Source organism: Gavia stellata, chromosome 3, assembly GCF_030936135.1.
Source record: "Gavia stellata isolate bGavSte3 chromosome 3, bGavSte3.hap2, whole genome shotgun sequence".
Classification (NCBI taxonomy): Eukaryota; Metazoa; Chordata; class Aves; order Gaviiformes; family Gaviidae; genus Gavia; species Gavia stellata.
This window is the reverse complement of record NC_082596.1, coordinates 404,772-422,880: the sequence shown is the minus strand read 5'-3', so window position 1 is coordinate 422,880 and position 18,109 is coordinate 404,772. Positions and strand designations below refer to the sequence as shown.

The window sequence follows — 18,109 nt, the reverse complement described above, 5'->3', positions numbered from 1 at the left end:
TGCAACCCCTGGGGACAGTCCCCGTGCACGAGGTGTCCCAACCTCCTGGAGTGGGGACACTGCCAGTGTCTCCAGACACCCCGTCCCACACGGACCTGCAGCCATGCCCCATCCCAACTGTCCCCCAGCTGCCCCAGCATGGGACCGCTGCAGGGGACCGCACTGGCTGGGACCGCACGGACACTCCTGGTGCCCTCACAGCTGCGGGGTGGCAGAAGGGCAGCCAGCACACAGGGATGGGGACGCGGCCTCTCCCAGTGCTGCCCGCCATGGGCGTGGGCTCCTGGCCCCAGGCAGAGGTGCTGGGGCGCAGCAGGAATCTCAGCAATGCTTTCCTCAGAAAGGAGGCAACACGGCGAGGTGCCTGCTGGCACCCGCTGCAATGCCCCAGGCATGTGAGCCGCGGCTCTGGCGCCAGGTGTCTCTGCTGGTGGCACCGGGCTGGAGGCACACCCGGCCGTGCCCGGCCACCGTGTGCCACCATGCTGGGCCACATGTGCACCAGCTTTGGTGATGCTACACCCCCCCTGCACCGCCCGGCCGTGGCAGCTCCTCGCTCCGACAGCAGGGTGAGCGGACAGACAGACTGACAGACCGCAGCAAGCCCTGGGTGCTCATAGAAAAAGAAACCTACTCTTTATTGTGGCTGGCAGGGTCGTGCCCAGCCAGGGTTACATTCAGCTCTACTGCTGTCCAGTTAGCGGGGTGACGTGAGCATGCGTCAGCAGGGCAGGGGTCCCACCGCCTGTAGGTGCGGCAGGCGGGACGGGGATGGGCGCGAGGGACCTCCCGCCCGTGGCAGCCCCAGCCCTGCCGGGGCGGGGGTCAGCGGTAGCCGGGGCCCCGTATGCACACACCGAAGGCCCAAGGGGTGAGGGTTAGCACCAGAAATGGGGCTCTGCATCTGGCAAGGGGCCCCGGTGCCCAGGTACCGAGCCTGGACACCTCCCGCCTCCCAGCAGGGCATGGGCTGCAGGATGGGGGGGACCCTCTGCCAGCAATGCCAAATGCCTGGGGGCACCGGCAGCCACCCCAGCGGCACAGGAACCTGGGGGAGAAGAGTAGGGCCCAGCCCAGGGGCATCTGGGCTGCCGCAGCCCTGGCTGACCCTACAGCTGCGGGATGCTCCCGGCAGCCTGCAGCTGCCCCGGGCTCTGGGAGCGGGGCATCGGGGCTCAGCCCCCCACCCGCTGCCTGCTGGAAGGATGGGGCAGGGGGCCGCGCCAGCCAGAGCCCGGGGGCCGTTTGGTGTGTGTCAGGGGATTCTTGCATATATGCTGGGGCCAGGCCCAGCGGAATCGGTGACGGACAGACAGCTCAGCCCTTGCAGGCGGGCACCCGCTCGGGGGGCTGCAGCGCCGGACCGGAGACCCGCGGGGCGCACGGCCGCGGCTTCGCCATCCTCCAGCCTCAGGGCGGGCGGCCGCTGGGGAGGAGAGTCCTGAGTGGGGCCGGCCGAGGGTGCTGGGCGCAGGGCGGGCGGCTGGGAGGGCTCAGCGGCAGGGGCTGCAGCGCTCCGGGGGGGACCCTTCAGGTGGCTCTGCAAGGGCACGGAGGGGCTGGAGCGGCTCTCCTGCACCCCTGCACTGGTGGTCCCAGTGCCGGGGGACAGCCCCACTGCCCTGCCCCACACCGTCCCACTGACTCTGGCTCCCCTGTGCTTCCCCAGCCCCGCCGGGCCCCCCCCAGCCCCCTGCCCTGCATGACAGGCTGGGTGCAGCCTGCAGCAGGCTGCCTGGGGCGGGCTGGGGACCCCCCGCAGCGGCACGGCCCTCACCTGGGGGTGCCACGGCCAGGCTCTCCTCGGCCGCGGTGAACTGCAGCTCAGCTCCGTCAGGCAGCAGGGAGCCGCGGGAGCGGGGACACCGGTCTCCGGAGCGTGTCCGCCGCAGCACCGACTGGGGAGGGAGAGGGTCAGCACCCACAGTGGTCGGGCTGGGGGGGTCGGGACTTTTGGGGGGGCTCCCCAGCTCTTACCTTCCTGGCCAAGGGGCTGCTGGGGGCTGAGGCGCTGCTGTAAAGGCTGAGGCTGGAGTTGGAGCGGCTGGGGGACAGCACTTTGGATGAGGGGGCCGACTGGTTCCCCGCACACTTGGCCGCGACAGCCCCAAAGGCATCTGGGGACAGGTACTTCTCGTTGATCTTCAGGTTGGTCCTTCCCTTCACTGGGGATGAGAGAGGCGGTGAGCAGGGCTGGCGCTGGGGGTCCCGCAGCCCCAGGCCAGACGGTGCAAGACCCTGGGGAGCCCGGTAGGCTGCGTCCCACATGGGCACCACTGACCCGCACGGCCCTGCAGGCATCGCACCCGGGCACAGGGATGCCCACCACACCAGCCCCAGGGCTCTCCTGACCTCAGCCCACTGCAGATCCTCTTGGCCGCAGAGCCGTGGGCGCCCCATGCCCAGTGTGGGACATCGATACCCACCTCTGCAGGGGTCGTTCTTCACCAGGAACTCGTCCAGCGCGATCCAGCCCCCACCGACCCGCACCATCAGGGTGCTGCGCAGGATCCGCACCATCCGCAGCTGCTGGGACTCCCCGAACTGTGGGGGAAAGGGATGTCATGGCAAGGCAGGGTCCAGGGGGGGTTTGGCAGGGCTGGGAGCCAGGGAGATGGTGCCAGAGCAGGTACCAGCACCCAGATTTGCCCATCACCAAGCCATATGGTCCCCTGCAGCCCCTCCATCTCCACCAGCACTGCCCTCCCTGCCGTGCCACAGCATGAAGAATCCGGGGCCAGGGATCCCACGGGACGTGGGGACGTGCCCTCTCCCTGCCACTGCAAAGGGTCTGGTGCAGGCTGTGCATGGGTGTCAGAGCAAGCCCAGAACCCCGGGCTGGGTAACGGGGGCTGCTGGCCGTGGCGGCAGGGCAGGAGGCGGCCGCAGCGGTGTGGGTTGGCACTTACCCGGTACCTGTTGGCGCTGATCTGCTCCACCTGGAAGCGCTTGGCACAGTTGCACTGGGCCACTTGCCTGTTCACCTGGGGATGGCACGCTTGGCTCAGACCCACCGCGGGGCCCCCCACCCTGCCCGGCCCCAGCCACGCGGCCCCTCCACCGTACCTCGTCCTGGATCTGGTCGGCGTCGGCGGTCCGGCGCAGCGGGTCCCGGTTGGGGTGCAGGGCACTGACAAACTCGTAGTAGTCGATGAAGCCGTCGCCATTCATGTCGAAGATGCTCGCCACGGCGTTCATCTCCAAGACGTTGGTAGGGAACTCTGGGGAGGGAAGGGCACCCTCAGCCTGCCATGCCCTGTGCACCCCTGCGCCAAGGCCAGCTGGTGCCGGCTCCAAACCCTGGCCCCCCTCCAAGGGGGATCCTGGCTGGCAGACCCTGTCCCTCCCCATCTCTGCGAGGACCGCCCCACCTCTCCCCAAACTGCCCCTTCCCAGGCTCTCGCAGGGAGGAAGCCCTGTGGGATGTGCCACCCCAGCCCAGTGCCGGGGGCACTCACTGGAGGAGAGGACGCTCTCGATGAACTCCCGCTGGCTGATGCGCCCGTCCTGATCCCTGTCGATGCCTCGGAAAACATCCAGGACACGGGACTTCATTTGGCTGATCCACTGCATGTAACGCTTTCTCCAGACCCCGAAGTCAAAGTGAGCAAACTCCTCCAGCTCGGAGAAGCACAGATGGGAATTAACGCGCCGGCAGGAAAGCCCCCCCGAGCCCCCCCATCACATCAGCCTGGGTGACCACGCTTTGCCCCACGCAGGACCCACTTTTGGGCTCAGCCCTGCTGCCGTGCAGCCAGCTTGCTCCCAGCCCTGACCCTGCTGAGGCTGGCAAAGGGGTCTCTGCCCAGGGCCCCTGGCTCTGGGTTGCAAGGGGAGCCACAGGCTCCAGCAGCCAGCTCTTGGCTGCCAAGGGGGCACCCACCCCTGCCCGCGGGGATGCACAGGGTCTCCTGGCTGTGGGGACTGGGTGCTGCCTGCTCCATCCCACCGACCCCTGGGGACCGTCCCCATCTGTGTCCAACCCAGGGCCAGGGGCTTCTGCCAGCAGAAGGCGAGACAAGCTGCCCACACCCACCCGGGGCGGCGGCACCGTCGTGCTGCCCCTACCTCTCGCAGGCGCTGCAGCGCGGTCTCCAGCCGGTACTGCCGGTCCAGGGCCAGAAGCCAGAGCTGCTGCCAGCGGTGCAGGAGCTGGGCCATGAGGGGTGTCTGGGGCTCCAGCCCCCCGAGCGGCACCGCCGGCACGCCCTGCACCTTCCCCGTGCTGCGGCGCCCTGCAGCCAGCAGAGACAGGCAGTGAGGGCACAGCCGGGGACCCCGGCGCAGCGCAGTGCAGGGGGCAATGGTGGCCCTTACGTGTGGCCAGCCGGCGGGCAGCCGGTGGGCCCAGCTCCGTGGCCAGCTTCCGCTTGCAGCTCTTGGTGACCTTCTCCACATCGGGCTGCTTGCGGTTCAGCTCCTCCATGAACACCTGCCACAGAGCGCTGGCGCTGAGCGCCCGCCAGCCACTCCGGCAGGTCCCCCAGGTGTGCCCCACCGCCCTGCCGGCACAGCTGGGGCAGGAGGCTGAAGCTGGGAGAGTGGCCACCCCCAGACTAGCCCTGCTGCCCCCCTCCCCAGGACCCTCCTGCATCAGCAGCCCTTGCCACAGACCCAGTGAGCTTGGGCTGTGGCTGCCGGCACGTGCGAAAGGTGCTGCTGCGTCACTGCTGCATGAACAAGCTGCACCCACGGCCTCAGCCTGGCGCACCCAAGAGTCCTCAATTGGGTTGAGCGCTCGCCTGGGCCAGGCAGGGTGGGGGGGACCCCAGCATGGCCCCCAGCGAGGCGGGGAGCTGGGCACGGGGTCCCTTACCGTGTGCTGGGCATTGAGCTCCTCCAGCTGCTCAGCCTCCTCCGGCAGTGGCTCCTGGTCCCGCAGGCTCAGCGCCTCCTCGGCGGCCGTAATCCAGTCGATGAGCTGGGCCATCTCCTCCCGCTCGGCCGCGAGGCTGGCCGTCTGCGCCTGCAGCCGCTCACCCTGCTGCTGGGCCCAGCTCAGCACCTGCAGGCACAGTGGGAGGAGCTGGGTCACGGGGACTGGTGGGGGGCACGGGTCTGGCTGCCCCACTGCAGACCCCGGTGTCTGCAGCCCCGACCAGGCACCGCAGGGCCATGGCTTCAGGGGGAACGAGTCTCTATGTGGGGAGCAACGGCCCACCCCTGCCATGGGGCAGGCACACGGACCCCCGGCCAGCAGCCCTAATGACCATGGGGCAGGAACATGGGGCAGGGACGTGGGGGCTCCATGGACCACCCGTGACCATGGGGCAGGACTGAGTTCCCGCTGGGCAGCTGGCACAGGGCTGACAGCGCTGCCCCTCATGTGCCAAGGGGCCTTTGCAGCTCCTGGGCGGTGCTGTTGGCGCTTTGAGCACCGGTCCTCGGTCCATCCCTGTGGGCAGCGGCTGAACGTGCCGGTACCCAGGTCTGCACCGCTGTGGACGTGCTGGCTGCACTCGCAGCAGGGCTGTGCTACGTCCTCGCTATCTGGGGCGAGCGAGGAGAGGAGGGCAGCCCCGAGGGTGGCAGGACCCCGGAGCAGATCCAGATCAGATACTGAAGATCTCTGCTCACTCAGGGCTTTGTGCAGATGAGAGTGAGGGATCGGCCGAACCCGTCAGACCCGTTCAGGGAGAGCCGGGAGCGCTCTCACCTGCAAACCCACAACGCCAGGGAGCCTCCGAGCCACTGCGGGAGCAGGGTCCGGGATGGGGATCCCTGGGACACTACTCCCCAGAGACTCCCTGCCTGGGCTGCATGGCATCTGCCATCACACAGGAATGAACCACCATCCAGGTGGAACCGGAGAGGCCCCAGGTGACCCCCTGCACGGCCTGAGGATGTGGGAGCAGGGGTGGGAGCAAGGGGATGGCCGGGGTGGTGCGTCCCGGTGGCTCACGGAGGACCAGGTCTGTGCAGGAGGAGCTGAGCCAGGGCCATCCGGTCCCTGGCAAGACCCAGACCATCTGCGATGGCCGGGGACGGGGCCGAGCATACCCACCTCCCCGCAATGCGCCGGTCAGGAGGGCTGCGCCAAAGAGGCACCGGCGGTGGGAAAGGCGTGGGGCCATGCTCATCCTCCATGCAGATGCAGATCTGCTCCATGCCCGGAGAGGGATGGAGAAGGGGCACCGAGCTCACCTCCTGGAAGCGGCTCTTGACGACCGTGACCCAGGACTTGATGGTGATGATGGAGTCCGGGTGGCAGGTGGAAAGGATCTCCTCCCCCAGCGAGGTGATGCACTCCAGCTCCAGCTGCTGGCACTGCAGGGACTTCATCAGCTCCTGGGGGAGCACACGGACCGTGGTACTGCCGGGTCTCAGCCCCCTGCACCCCACTGCACACCCCAGCGCCGCAGGGCCAGCCTCCACCCAGCCGGGTGTGCAGGCGGGGGAAGGACGCTGGGTGCAGCGAGCACAGCCGCTGAGCATGGCTGTCTTTGCATGGGGTGCTTGAGACCCCCACATCTCCACGCCTCAGGGTGCTTGGGGCCCCAAACCCCGTGCCTTGGTGTGATGGGACCCGACATCCCACGTCTCGGTGCGGTGCACCCCGCACCCTGGCAGGGGCCAGCTGGGACCGGCTGACTCCAGCAATGGGACGTCCTGAGGCAAGCACGGAGCCACCCTGGAGGCAGGGGCTGGGGGGTGCTGGGGGGCTGGCAGGGACAGTCACCAACCTGCAGCTGGTTCTGGCACTCCTGCACGGCCAGCTCCTCCTCGGGGAAGACACCGTACTTGAGAGTTTTCTCTGACTCAGAGAGGCGACCCAGGAAGGAATGCACCAGGGTGTGAAACTCCTCCGCCTGCCACGGACAGCCCGGGACCCGCTCAGCACCCACCTTGTGGCCGTGGTCCCAGGTCCTGCCCCCCTCAGCCCCCCAGCCAGACCCCCGAGCCCCGCAGCTGCCACTCCTGCCCGGGGCCACACAAGAACTCGGTGCAGCTCCAGGCCCCCGAGGGAGAGCTGCTCCCACAGCAGAACAGAGAGGATGCTCTCCACCCCAGCTTGAGACTGGGGACACAGTTTCCCCTGACCCCCATCAGTACCTCAGTGGAGCAGAGCACCTCACACAGCACCCTGCAATACATGCAGCCATCCTGCCCCGGGCACCCTGCATGCAGGCACACCTGCAACAGGTGCCCACAGCGCCCAGCCTGGCACCCGGCCACGGCACCACAGAGCCCCACAGCCCCACGCAGCACCCTGCAATGCACGGCCACCCACTGCCTGGGCAGCCCACGCAGCACCCTGCAACACGTGGCACACACGGAGTCCAGGCACCCCACGCAGCACCCGGTGACATGTGGCCACACACAGAGCCCAGGCACCCCACGCAGCACAGCCACACACAGCCCTGGGCACCCCACACACCCACAGCTGCCTACAGAGCCTTCCCATGAGGATGCACGGGCTGCAGACCCCGACCTTTCCGCCCGGGGAGGCCCTGGGCTGGCTGCTGCCCCCCCAGCCAGCCCCCCCCGGCTTGCCCAGCTCTCACCTGCCGGAGCGCAGCCTCCAGCCGGGCTTGCTTGGAGACGGAGAGCTTGCAGACCAGGTCCCAGCGGGTGCTCAGCTCCTCCATCTGCTTCTGCAGCCACTGGGAGTCGACGCTGCTGCTGCCGCGGGTCAGGTCGCGCACCGAGCGCTTCAGCATCTTGATGCAGCTGGCTCGCTTGCCCAGCTCCTTCTGGAAGACCTGGAGAGAGGGCCAGAGGGAGTGGGAGACGCCAGGGGGTCCCAGCACCCTGCCTGGCCCCCGTTACTGTGCAGGGCCCCCACGTGCCCCAGGTCCCCTTGCCTCTGTGGGGTACATGGGGTGCCCCAGCACTGCCCCAAGGATCCGGAGCGCAGGCTCCGGTAAAGCGGGGGCTGCTCCGGTGGGCAAAGCCCCATCCTGCGCCTGGCTCCTGTCCTGCGCTGGGATGGAGGGTAGGCAGGGCTGGTGCAGAGCCAGGGACTTCCCCAGGGCTCAGGCAGGGCAGGGACATCCCCACGTAGCTGGGGACACCCACCTTGTGCTTGTCCATGAGGTCACTGACCAGGTCCCGGTCCCCTCCGACGGGCACATCCTCGCTGAGTTGTGGCTCAGCCCGGTATAACCAGTCCATGAGGGCCTGCAGCGCATCCGTGAACTTGCCCGAAAAGAGCAGGTTCTCCTCCAGCTTGTGTTGCCTGCAAGGAAGGGCACAGGCTCAGCCCCGCGGTACAGGGAACGGCCGCCCCACGGGGAGGCCGGCAGCGCGGCTGTAAGGGCCTGGGCTCACTTATGGCCAGGGACGGATCCTGGAGATGGCCACAGGGCCAGCGCCAGTGATGCTGGGGCAGGGGGGGTCCCACAGCAGGGAGCAGGATGCCCAGGGAGGAAGGGCAATACCATGCCTTCTGCCTGGGAGCTGCATGGCAAGCAGAGGACAGGATCCCATCCCATCCCATCCCACACCATCATATCCCATCCCACGCCATCCTGTACCATCCTGTGCGTTCCCACCCCACGCCATCCCGTGCTCACCTCTCCACAGCCCGGCTGCACAGCGCGTCCCAGCGCTCCTTCAGCTCCCCCAGCAGCTCCTCCAGCGGCTGCAGGTCCTCAGGGAGTCGGGCTCTCTCCCGCAGCGCCCGCCCGCTCCGCAGCGTGGCCTCGTACACCGGCCGCTTCAAGCGCAGCACCTTCTGGAAAGCCTGCGGCCAGAGTGGGTGAGCCCACCCGGACCCCCGGGATGTGGGTGCTGGCCCCAGGGCTGGCAGGCTGCAGGGAGACTCCTGCCTCCCCCCGTGCCACGGGGCAGCCTGGGGTGCCGATGCTCCTTGGCTGGGGGCTCCCCCCACCCAAGGTCTCCCCACTCTGCAGAGACAGCCCTGGAAAGGCGTCCGACCACCACAGCGCCGGGTGCATCCGGGCACTGCTGTCCCACTGGGAGCTGGGAAGCCCCCTCCCCTGCCACCCCACAACCCCCCAGCTCTGCTCCCCACTGCCAGGCAGCTGCCCCCGCCGGGACCCCCCTTCTCCGCTGGGCCGGGGAGCAGGGCAGGCCCCTCACCTTGTGCTCAGCCAGTTGGCACTTGATCTCCTCCTGGTTCGTGGCAGTGTCCTGCGGCACCTCCAAGCTCTGCTCCACCTCGTCCATCCAGTCCAGGAGCAGCCGCCGGGACTCGCTGAACTGAAACGGAGGGGAGGGGTGCGGGGGGCCCCTTGTGTGCAAAGCAGGGGCCAGGGCAGCCCGGACAATGAGGCGCAGCAGCCACGCAACAGAGCTGCACGGCCTGTGCACCACCGCGGCGCAAACCATGGGCCAGCGCGGCACGGTCCCCGTGCCGGAGCTGTATGGCCCCTACACCGGCACAGCTCCCTGCAGGACCCACGTCCCCTGGCACGGCCGCCAAGTACCTGCTTGGTGCGCTTGCGGGCCTCCTCCAGCGCCGCCCCTCGCTCCGACGTCCGCTGCAGCACCTTGCTCAGCCGCTCCCTGGCCGTCAGCACCAGGTTCTGGATGACGGCACCATCCTGCTTCCTGCTGAAGTCCTTCAAGCGAGACGCAACAGCCTCCAAGCTGCTGAGCTTTTCCCCCTGGGCATTCGCCTCCTTCACCAGGGCCTACAGGAGAGCGGAGGCAGCTGGGGGTGCGCGGACGGCCCCGGGGCAGGAGCGGAGCTCCGAGCACAGCCCGCAGCGGGACGGGGTGCACAGCCGACTCGCTCTGCTGCTGCAGGGAGAGACGTCCCGCCGGCAGCCCAGGGGAGATCTCCCTGCCGGTGCTGCTGCTGGTGCCACTGCCGCACAGGACCGCTCCGGGCAAACCCCAGCCCCATGAAGTCAGCCCCGGCTTCAGGGCGTGCTGCTGGCTGGTGCGGGGGCACACCTGGGCGGCAGGCGGGAGGGCACCGCGCTGGCTCAGCCCGCACTTGCCTTGTGCTCCTGGATCTGCGCAGTGACGGTGTCCAGGACGAAGCTGGGCGGTGCAGGGGAGCCGAGGAGCTCCTCCGCGTGAGCCACCCAGCGCAGCAGCTCCTGCACAGTGCCGTGGAACTCGGTGGTGACTGTCAGCCCCTCGGCCAGGCGCTCCTGCGGGCAGGGGGGAGGCGCTGATGGGGATGGGCACCCGCTGCCCCCCGAGCCAGGGCAGGGTCGGCACCCCGGCGGGCAGGGTGCCCCTGTCCCACGCACCTTCCTCTCCTGGGCCTCGGCATGGACGCTTTCCCACTTCTGCTCCAGGATGCGGAGGCTGTGCTCTGTGCTGCAGGGCCGGCCAGCGTGGCAGGAGGCCTGCAGCCGCTGCAGCCGCTCCCGCACACCGCTATACGCCTCCTGCTTGGACTCCATCTCCTTGCATAGCTCCTGCCGAGAGGCCGCAGGGAGCCCTGGGGTCACTGCCCCACAGGGGGATGGGGACGGGGACGGGGAGGGTTCCCGCTCTGTCCCAGGGGAGCTGGAGGGGGCAGAGGAGGGGTGCGGGAGGGCTTTGCCCCGTCGGAAAGGGGAGAAGGGAGAGAAGGGTCTTGGCACCTCGGTGCAGAGAGGTGGATTTGGGGCACATGTACACCCCGCAAGGGACACTCGGGGACGGCCCTGCCACAGGGTGGGGCCGGCACAGCCCCGGTGCTCACCAGGTGTGCGGTGAGCTTCTCTTTGGTGGTATCTGGGTGGCCCCACGCCGGCTTGGAGAAGAAGAGCTGCAGCTCCACCTGCTCCAGCCACTGCAGCAGCTCCGTGATCTCCAGCGTGACGTCCTGCACCTGCGGGCAGTGCGGGAGCTCGGTGCTGCCCCTGCCAACGGGCAGCGCCGCGGTGGGCAGCCCCGGCATGCGGGTGCGCAGTGCCCCATACCTGGCTGAGGTTGTTCTCCAGCTCCAGCTGCCGGCTCTCAGTCTCACTCTGCACCAGGTCCCAGCGCTGGTTGAGCTGCTGCAGGCTGCGCTGGAGCCCCTCCACGCTCTCCCCCAGGCTGGAGAGCAGCAAGCCCTGCCCGGCCTCGTTGACAGACTGCACCGTGCGGGCATGGGACATCACGTCGTTCCTCAGCACCTGGGGACAGGGTGCCAGGGTCACAGCCAGCACCCCACGTCCCCAGCCGGCTACGCCGTGCAAAGCCCCTCGCCCCCAGCACCCGGGTCACCTCTGCTGCCTACGTCAACGCTGCCACCATGGCGGCGGCAGCCCCGCAGGGCTGGGGTCCGGGGGGTGCCACGCCAGGGGAGGACAGCACCTGGGGATGCCCCAGAGCCAGCACCCTGGCTCTCATCGTCAGCGTGGCACAGGGCAGGTGCGAGGCACCAAATTTGCCGCTTCGTGGCAGGGAGGTTGCTGGCACAGGGCACAGAGGAGGCTGGGGCCACCCCCCATGCATGGCTCCCCCGGTCGCGGGGCCGGCCCGTGCTTCACAGCACCTTGCCTGCGTCAGACTCAGCGCGAGCGTGCCCAGGCAAGGGGAAGCAGCTCTGCGCCGGCCGCGGCCTTGGCTGCCTCGCGGCAGGCGTGGAGACAGCTCATTCCTTCCATGCTGTCACCGCAGGAGGGGACGTGTTCTCACGCCGCCCGCCCCAAGTCGCAGCCTGCCCGATCCAGACGCCATTGCCCCGGGGCTCGATGGCAGCACCGGGAGGAGGGAGGCCGAACGGCCCAGGAGGGGCCGGGCAGCACCCTGCGGCTACTATGCGGCCCCAGAGCAAGAGGACCACGACTGGGACCTCCTGTGCCATGGGACATAGCAGGACTGTGCCACATCCCCCCCAGGGGACGTCCCCGCAAGGACGCCCAGCTGTCGGAGCAGGCAGCCGATGGCTGGGGCAGCAGCCGGGCAGCTCGGGACACGGTGTGCAGGCAGCCCCATCCCGCCGCCACCCTCACCTTGTGCTTGGCCAGCTCGATCTCGCAGCTCTGCAGGTCGAGGCGCAGCAGCGTTGGGCCCTGCAGCTGCTCGGCGGTGCGGGACAGCCACTGCAGCAGCTCCTCCAGCTGGTGCTGGAACTGCCCCAGGCCCAGCAGAGCTGCCTCCAGCTGGTGCTGCCTCGGCAAGGGCAGAACCAGGCAGCCGTTTGGTGGGAGCAATGGCAGCCCTGACCATGCGCCCAGCGCCCGCACGGCCCCATGCGCCCATGGTGCCGCAGGCATCGCAGGGCACTGTGCACCCCGCGCCTGCACAACCCGACACGCCCACCCAGCACCCACACAGCACCCCACGCACCTGCACAGCCCCCACACACCCAGCACCCACACGGCACCCCATGCACCCACACGGCACCACGCGCCCAGCACCCACACGGCACCCCGTGCATCCATCCTGCCGTGGCTCTTGCCTTGTGCCAGTGGCAGGTGCAGTCAACAGGTCAGGTGCCACCACCACCACCTAGAGCCCCCGAGCCCCCGTGCCCAGGACAGCATCACCCACCCAGCCCTGCCCCGCGCCTGGGACTGCCCCCGCACCGGCCGGGCACCCTCCCTACCTGGCGGCTGACGATCTCCTCCTCCAGGCGGTCCCAGCGCTGGCGGAAGTCGCTGAGCGGGGCCGGGGGGTCCCCCTGCCCCGTGCCCCCTGGGCTGCCCTGGTGCCGCAGGCTCTCCACGTCCACCTTGCACTGGTAGAGCTCCCTCTTGAACTCCTGCGGGGCAGCCGTGTGTGGGCAACCCCCAGCCCCACACACAGAGATGGGGTCTGCCGTGTCACCAGGCGTGGCACACCACAGCACGACATGGCAGAGCTGGGTCTGGTTTGGCATAGCACAGCGTGACATGGCCGAGCTGGGTTTGGCACACACTGCATGGTTTGGCACGGCACGGCATGGCATAACACAGCATGGCATGGCATGGCAGAACTCGGTCTGGTTTGGCACAGAATGGCGTGGCGTGGCACGGCATGGCAGAGCTGGGTCTGGCACGCAGTGCATGGTTTGGCATGGCACAGCACGGCATGGCATGGCACAGCTTGGCACGGGCACCTGTGCCCAGAGCTCCTCCTCGTGGAGAGCGGGGATCCCTGCCCACTCGGGCACCTTGCAGGGGCAGGACTTGGCTACCCAGCACCCACCATGAGCGGGTGCCGTGGGGGTACCAGCACCGTCCAACGTGCCACGCTTTCATCCCACTGCTGCCCCGAGCATCCCGCTTGCCCCCCTGCTGCCCCCCCTGCCTGACCCCAGGGCTTGGGGCCCCATCCTGCGGCACGGCCCACCTTCAGCTCCGCCAGCTGCTGCTGCACCATGTCCAGGTCCCCGCCGACAAGGAACTCCTCCGCGATGCGCAGCTCGGCCGTGTCCAGCCATTCAAACAGCCGCTGGGGACAGAGAGGGACCTTGGGGTCGGGGGGGGCAGGCCCCCCACCCTGTTCCCATCCGTGTCCCCGCATGCCAGATACATCAGCCCTGCCAGGACAGCTGTATTCCTGGGGGCACCGGCATGCTCACCCCTGTGCTCTGCAGCCCCATAGCCAGGAGTGGGGCTGGGACCCACTGTGGTCCCCAGGGAGGGCCGGAGGGTGCTCCAGCCCCACCTCCACTGAGGGGACCCTCCATGTGGGCATGTCACAGTGGGGCAGGACACGGGCACGGCCAGCCCCGCTGCTCCCTGCCCCACTGCCCTACAGTCCCGCCAGCCCCATTTCCCACCCCCAGCCCAGCCAGCCCCCACCCACGGCAGCATCATGGCCCTATAGCCCAGCTAGCCCCACGCCCCTATAGTCCTGCACCCCCCCACAGCCCTGCTGCCCAGCCGGGCCCACCGCCAGCCCCACTGCCAGGTCCTGCCTTTAAGCCATGCCCAGGGACCACCATGGTGGCCCCACGGCCCCTCACACCCCCGAGTGAGGATGGGAGAGTGACGCAGATGGGGGGCAGGCCCCTATGTGGGGTGTCTGCCTGAGCAGGCCCCCAGCACCCCACCTGCATGGTCTCCTGGTAACTGACGGAGGCGTGGAGCTGCTCCTCGAGGCGGGTGTACCGCTCTGTCCACACCTTGTTCAGGCTGTGCCAGGAGGAGTAGAGCTGCGGCAGGGCGCGAGGGTCAGCGGCACCGCGCAGGGGTCTGGGGCGCGAGGGTCAGCGGCACCGCGCGGGGGGTCTGGGTGTGATGGTCAGCGGCACCGCGCAGGGGGCCGGGTGCGAGGGTCAGCGGCACCGCGCGGGGGGCCGGGCGCGATGGTCAGCGGCACCGCGCGGGGGGCCGGGGCGCGAGGGCCAGCGGCACCGCGCGGGGGGCCAGTGGGCATGAGCGCAGGGTTCAAGAGCCAGCCAGCACTGCCACAGGGTGCAAGGGATGGTGGGCACCGGTGCAGGGTGTGAGGCTTGGCAGACACATGGTCCCTTGTGCAGGGACCCCAGCCCAGGACAGCCACCCTCCATCCAGCCCAGCCCTGGGACATCCAGGTGACACTGGATCTAGGGAGCACGCCTGCCCCTTCTCCAGGGGCCAGTTATGGCTCAGCTCCGGGGATATCCCATCCCCGCGAGCAGCATCCCCACGCCCCCAGGACCCTGTCCCTTGCTGGACCCACACCCATTGGCACTCACATCGTCCAGGCTCTTGGTGACATCGGGCTTGTCCGGGTCCCCGCAGGAGGACATCAGCTCCACGCCCAGGCTGCCCAGCGTGTCCAGCTCACCCTGCAGCGAGTCGATCTCCTCCCGCAGTGCCTGTGGGTCGAGACGGGGCTCGGCACTGCCCGTGCCGCGGGGCTGCCTGCCGGGCTCCCTCCCCACCCCGTACCTGCATGGTGCGGAGTCGCGTGCGGATGGCCTCGGGCTCGCCGCCGGCCTCCTCCAGCCCCAGCACCAGCTGCTGGGTGTCGCTCAGCGTCAGGGCCAGCTCGGAGAGGCCATGCCAGAAGCGGTCGGCCAGGGCCAGCAGCTCCCGCAGCCAGCGCTCCTGCTCCTGGCAGCGGCCCCGCAGGCAGCCCCACTGGGACAGCAGCTGCGCCGTCCGCTCCTGGATCCCTGCGGGGCATGAGAGGGCTGGGGCTCGGCCTGGGGCCCCTCGCGGCGCTGCGAGGGACCCGGCACCCTGACACAGCCCTGAACAGGGACACAGCCCCGCCGGGACACCCCGTGCGCGGGGACGTGCTGCCACGCATGCACACCCGCCCAGGGGCCGTGCCAGTACCTCTGGCAGCAGCATCGGAGTTTGCTGCCTGCATGCTGGCCAGCAGCTCGCTGCCCTGCGCCTGGACGGCCTCCAGGGCCACCCCCAGCTTCTCCAGCTCGCCCAGGGCCAGGCTGTTCTCGCGGATCTGCTCCCGAAGGTGGGCCGCATCACCGCGGACGGAGGGCTGGCTCTGCAGGCGGCTCTGCAGCCGCTCCAGGCACTCCAGCAGCAGGTCCATGCGCTCGGTCAGCTGTGGAAGGTGCAGGGAGGACCAGCCCCGTCACTTGAGGGGAAGCCCCGGGGAACACCAGCGCCCCGGTGCCGGCCCCATACCTGGCTGTAACGCGGCAGGGCGTCCTCCAGCAGGGCAGCTGCCTGGCGCACACGCTCGCGGATGCGGCAGTACTGCTCCTCCGCGTCCCGCCAGCGCTGCTGGAACGGGGCACCCTGCTCCGGGCTCAGCTCCACCAGCTGCGCCGAGACGCGCTGCAGCTTCCCCATCAGGGGCCGGTGCTCGGCGATGGCCTCCCGCAGACACTGAGGGCAGAGGAAATGCCGTGGGTACGTACAGGACTGGGACAGGGCATACGGGGACGTGCCCTGCTGCACCCTGGTGCTGCCGCGGGACTGACACCGTACCCACGCGCCGGCTCTGCTCGCGGTGGATGGTGCTTGTGCACGTTGGGTGCAGCGGTGCCCCCTCCATCTGGTCGCAGACCGCACACTGCACCGCCGCCTCTCTGCTCCAGACCCCGCAGGGTGGCAGAGCCTGTCCCTGCCTTCCCCTTCCCCTTCCCCATGCCCCGGCTGGGGCCACCCTGCCCTCACCTGCAGCAGTGCCTGCTGTTCCTTGAAGGCCTCGTAGCTGATGGCATTGGGGGAAAGCTGCACCCCGACGACCTGTGTCTCCTCCAGCCAGGGCGACAGCTCCTCGTGGGCCTCGGAGAACTGGGCGAGCAGGGACTGCGCGTGCTCCAGCTGCACGGTGCAGGCTCCGCTGCGCAGGAAGAGCTGCTCCGTCCGCTCCCGCAGCGCCTGCACTGAGGGCTGCGGAGACGGGCGGCTCACCGGTGTGCCCCGCTGCCGCAGGGCTGGGGATACGGGGCACGGCCGTCCCCTGACGCAAGCAGGCCCTGCTGCAGCAGCATCCCACCCAGCACCCACTGGTGCAGCCCCGTCACGGCCACTCACCTGGAGATGCTGCCGCAAGGGCTCGGAGCAGGAACGGAGCAGTGGGTCCGAGATCCCCAGCAGACGCTCCACCAGTCCCCGGTGGTGCAGGATCTCAGCGGAGAGCAGCTGGAAGACAGAGCCATATGGGTGCCAGGTCCTGCAGAGACGTCGGCAGGTCCACGCACGCATGACTGCGTGGTCAGCGCGGGAGCCCAGCAGAGTGGGGACACAGAGCCAGTGCCCCTGGGGACTTCTGGGCACCCCTTTGGGGTGCGGGTACCAGTGGGGCGCACCCCAGCCCAAAGCAGCCTGCAGACCCACCTTCTGATCGGAGAGCTGCGAGCGGAGCGCCTGGGTGTCCAGCTGCACCTGCCCGATCTCCTCCAGCCGCTCGCCGAGCCCAGCCAAGCGGGTGAGCTGGGAGTCCAGGATCTGCTCGAACTGCAGCGGAGAGGAGCGCAGTCAGCCGTGCCGGCAGGGAGGGCAGGCACATCGGGGAAGCCTCTCCGGGACACAGACTCCCGGCGCATCTGCTACTGGTTAGCGTGGGATCTTCTGCCATAAGCTGGCATATCCCATCCGGCTGTGTCCCTCCAGACCCCACTTCCCCGTCTCCCACTGCAGGCAGCAATGCTGCGGGGCCGGGGAGTGGTGAAGGGGGCAGAGGGTGACAGTCTCCAGAGCCCCACGTCCCGCACCTTTTCCCTGTCGCTCGTGCTGGCCGGGGGCTCCTGGCCACCGTGCTGGCTGTCCCAGGAGGCCAGCTCCTTCTCCATGCGGCCCAGCCAAAGCGCCAGGTCCTCCTGGGCAGTGCCCAGGTGGGACGAGGCCTCCAGGGTCTGTCCCAGCCGGTGCATGGTGTCGGCACTGCTCTGGCCCACGATGAGATACCGCATCCGCAGGGACTCCATCTTCTCCTGTGCCAGCTGGGCCTCCTCCCCTGTGGCAGCAACGCGGCCAGCATCAGCGCTGCTGCGGCTGGCATCCCCGGGGCTGGGGACGTGCCGCACCAACACCTTCCCTCCCTCATAACGGTTGCTCTGTAACGATCTTCCCCTGTGCCTGCCCCTCTCCTGCTTCTCCTGGACCCGGCTCTGGCCCCTCATCCCCGCCGGAGGCAAAATTCAACTCCCCGGCCACCCCCCGCTGCTGGTGCACCCTGTCCCACCGTGCCCCTGACCCCCACGAGCCAGGTTCTCTCCTGGCCCCTCTCCATCCGACGGGATGCCGTGTGCCCCATCATGCGACGCCGTGCTCCCACAGCCGCTGGCCGCCGCTGGTGGGGAGCAGAGCACCCTGAGGACACCCAGTGCCCAGGATTCCTGGCACAGCCCAGGGCATTCCCTCCCACGTCCCGTGGTCCCGACCCTGCGGTCGCCACTTCCAGCCAACCCCACTTGCCTGTCACCATCTCCAGGACCCGCTGCCCGCTCTCCAGGACGCCGTCCAGCTCTCCCAGCCGGCCACGAATCTCCTCGCAGAGGGCCTGGGCAAGAGGCTCCCGTGGCAGTGACTGCCGTGGACGCCACTCGCCCCGTCCCAGCTGCACCCACGGGCGTCCCCCCATCCCCATCGCCACCCCCAGCCCTCCCTATGGCCCCACTCGTGGCTCTGCCCGTCTCGCCGTGCCCCACACACCCTGCCTGCCCAGCCGCCCTGTGCCGTGGCAGGTGCCCGAGCCCACCCCGCACCCAGCCCGGCTCCGACCTGGGTTTGCCGGTGGGCATCCTGCACGCGGCTGACGCAGCCGTTGGCATGCCAGAGCTGGGCCAGCTGCCGCTCCGTGGCGCTGAGCCACTCCTGGAAGGAGTCCACGGCCTCCTGGAAGCCCTGTGCTGCCGGCAGGATCCGCTCCAGGCAGC

At 69.3% G+C, this 18,109-nt stretch overlaps 2 protein-coding genes across 2 annotated transcripts; both read right to left on the bottom strand.

Moving 5' to 3' along the window:
* Window positions 1–683: 683 nt before the first annotated feature.
* Window positions 684–5,117, bottom strand: LOC132322069 (microtubule-actin cross-linking factor 1, isoforms 6/7-like). The gene is made up of 11 exons (XM_059836253.1): window positions 5,100–5,117; window positions 4,817–5,005; window positions 4,318–4,432; window positions 4,069–4,235; window positions 3,459–3,615; window positions 3,067–3,221; window positions 2,910–2,984; window positions 2,427–2,544; window positions 1,978–2,165; window positions 1,778–1,898; window positions 684–745 (listed from the first exon to the last, which is right to left on the bottom strand). Exons 1-11 carry the CDS (start codon window positions 5,115–5,117, stop codon window positions 684–686), a joined length of 1,365 nt encoding a protein of 454 aa, XP_059692236.1.
* A 781-nt stretch (window positions 5,118–5,898) lies between these two features.
* Window positions 5,899–17,353, bottom strand: LOC132322068 (microtubule-actin cross-linking factor 1, isoforms 6/7-like). The gene is made up of 23 exons (XM_059836252.1): window positions 16,946–17,353; window positions 16,569–16,688; window positions 16,266–16,373; window positions 15,903–16,121; window positions 15,408–15,611; window positions 15,093–15,324; window positions 14,700–14,926; window positions 14,504–14,626; window positions 13,877–13,978; window positions 13,171–13,272; window positions 12,446–12,601; window positions 11,850–12,005; window positions 10,830–11,027; window positions 10,610–10,738; window positions 10,170–10,340; window positions 9,912–10,067; window positions 9,393–9,599; window positions 9,046–9,165; window positions 8,517–8,686; window positions 8,020–8,179; window positions 7,506–7,703; window positions 6,684–6,809; window positions 5,899–6,288 (listed from the first exon to the last, which is right to left on the bottom strand). Exons 1-23 carry the CDS (start codon window positions 17,351–17,353, stop codon window positions 5,899–5,901), a joined length of 4,182 nt encoding a protein of 1,393 aa, XP_059692235.1.
* Between the last annotated feature and the right edge of the window lie 756 nt (window positions 17,354–18,109).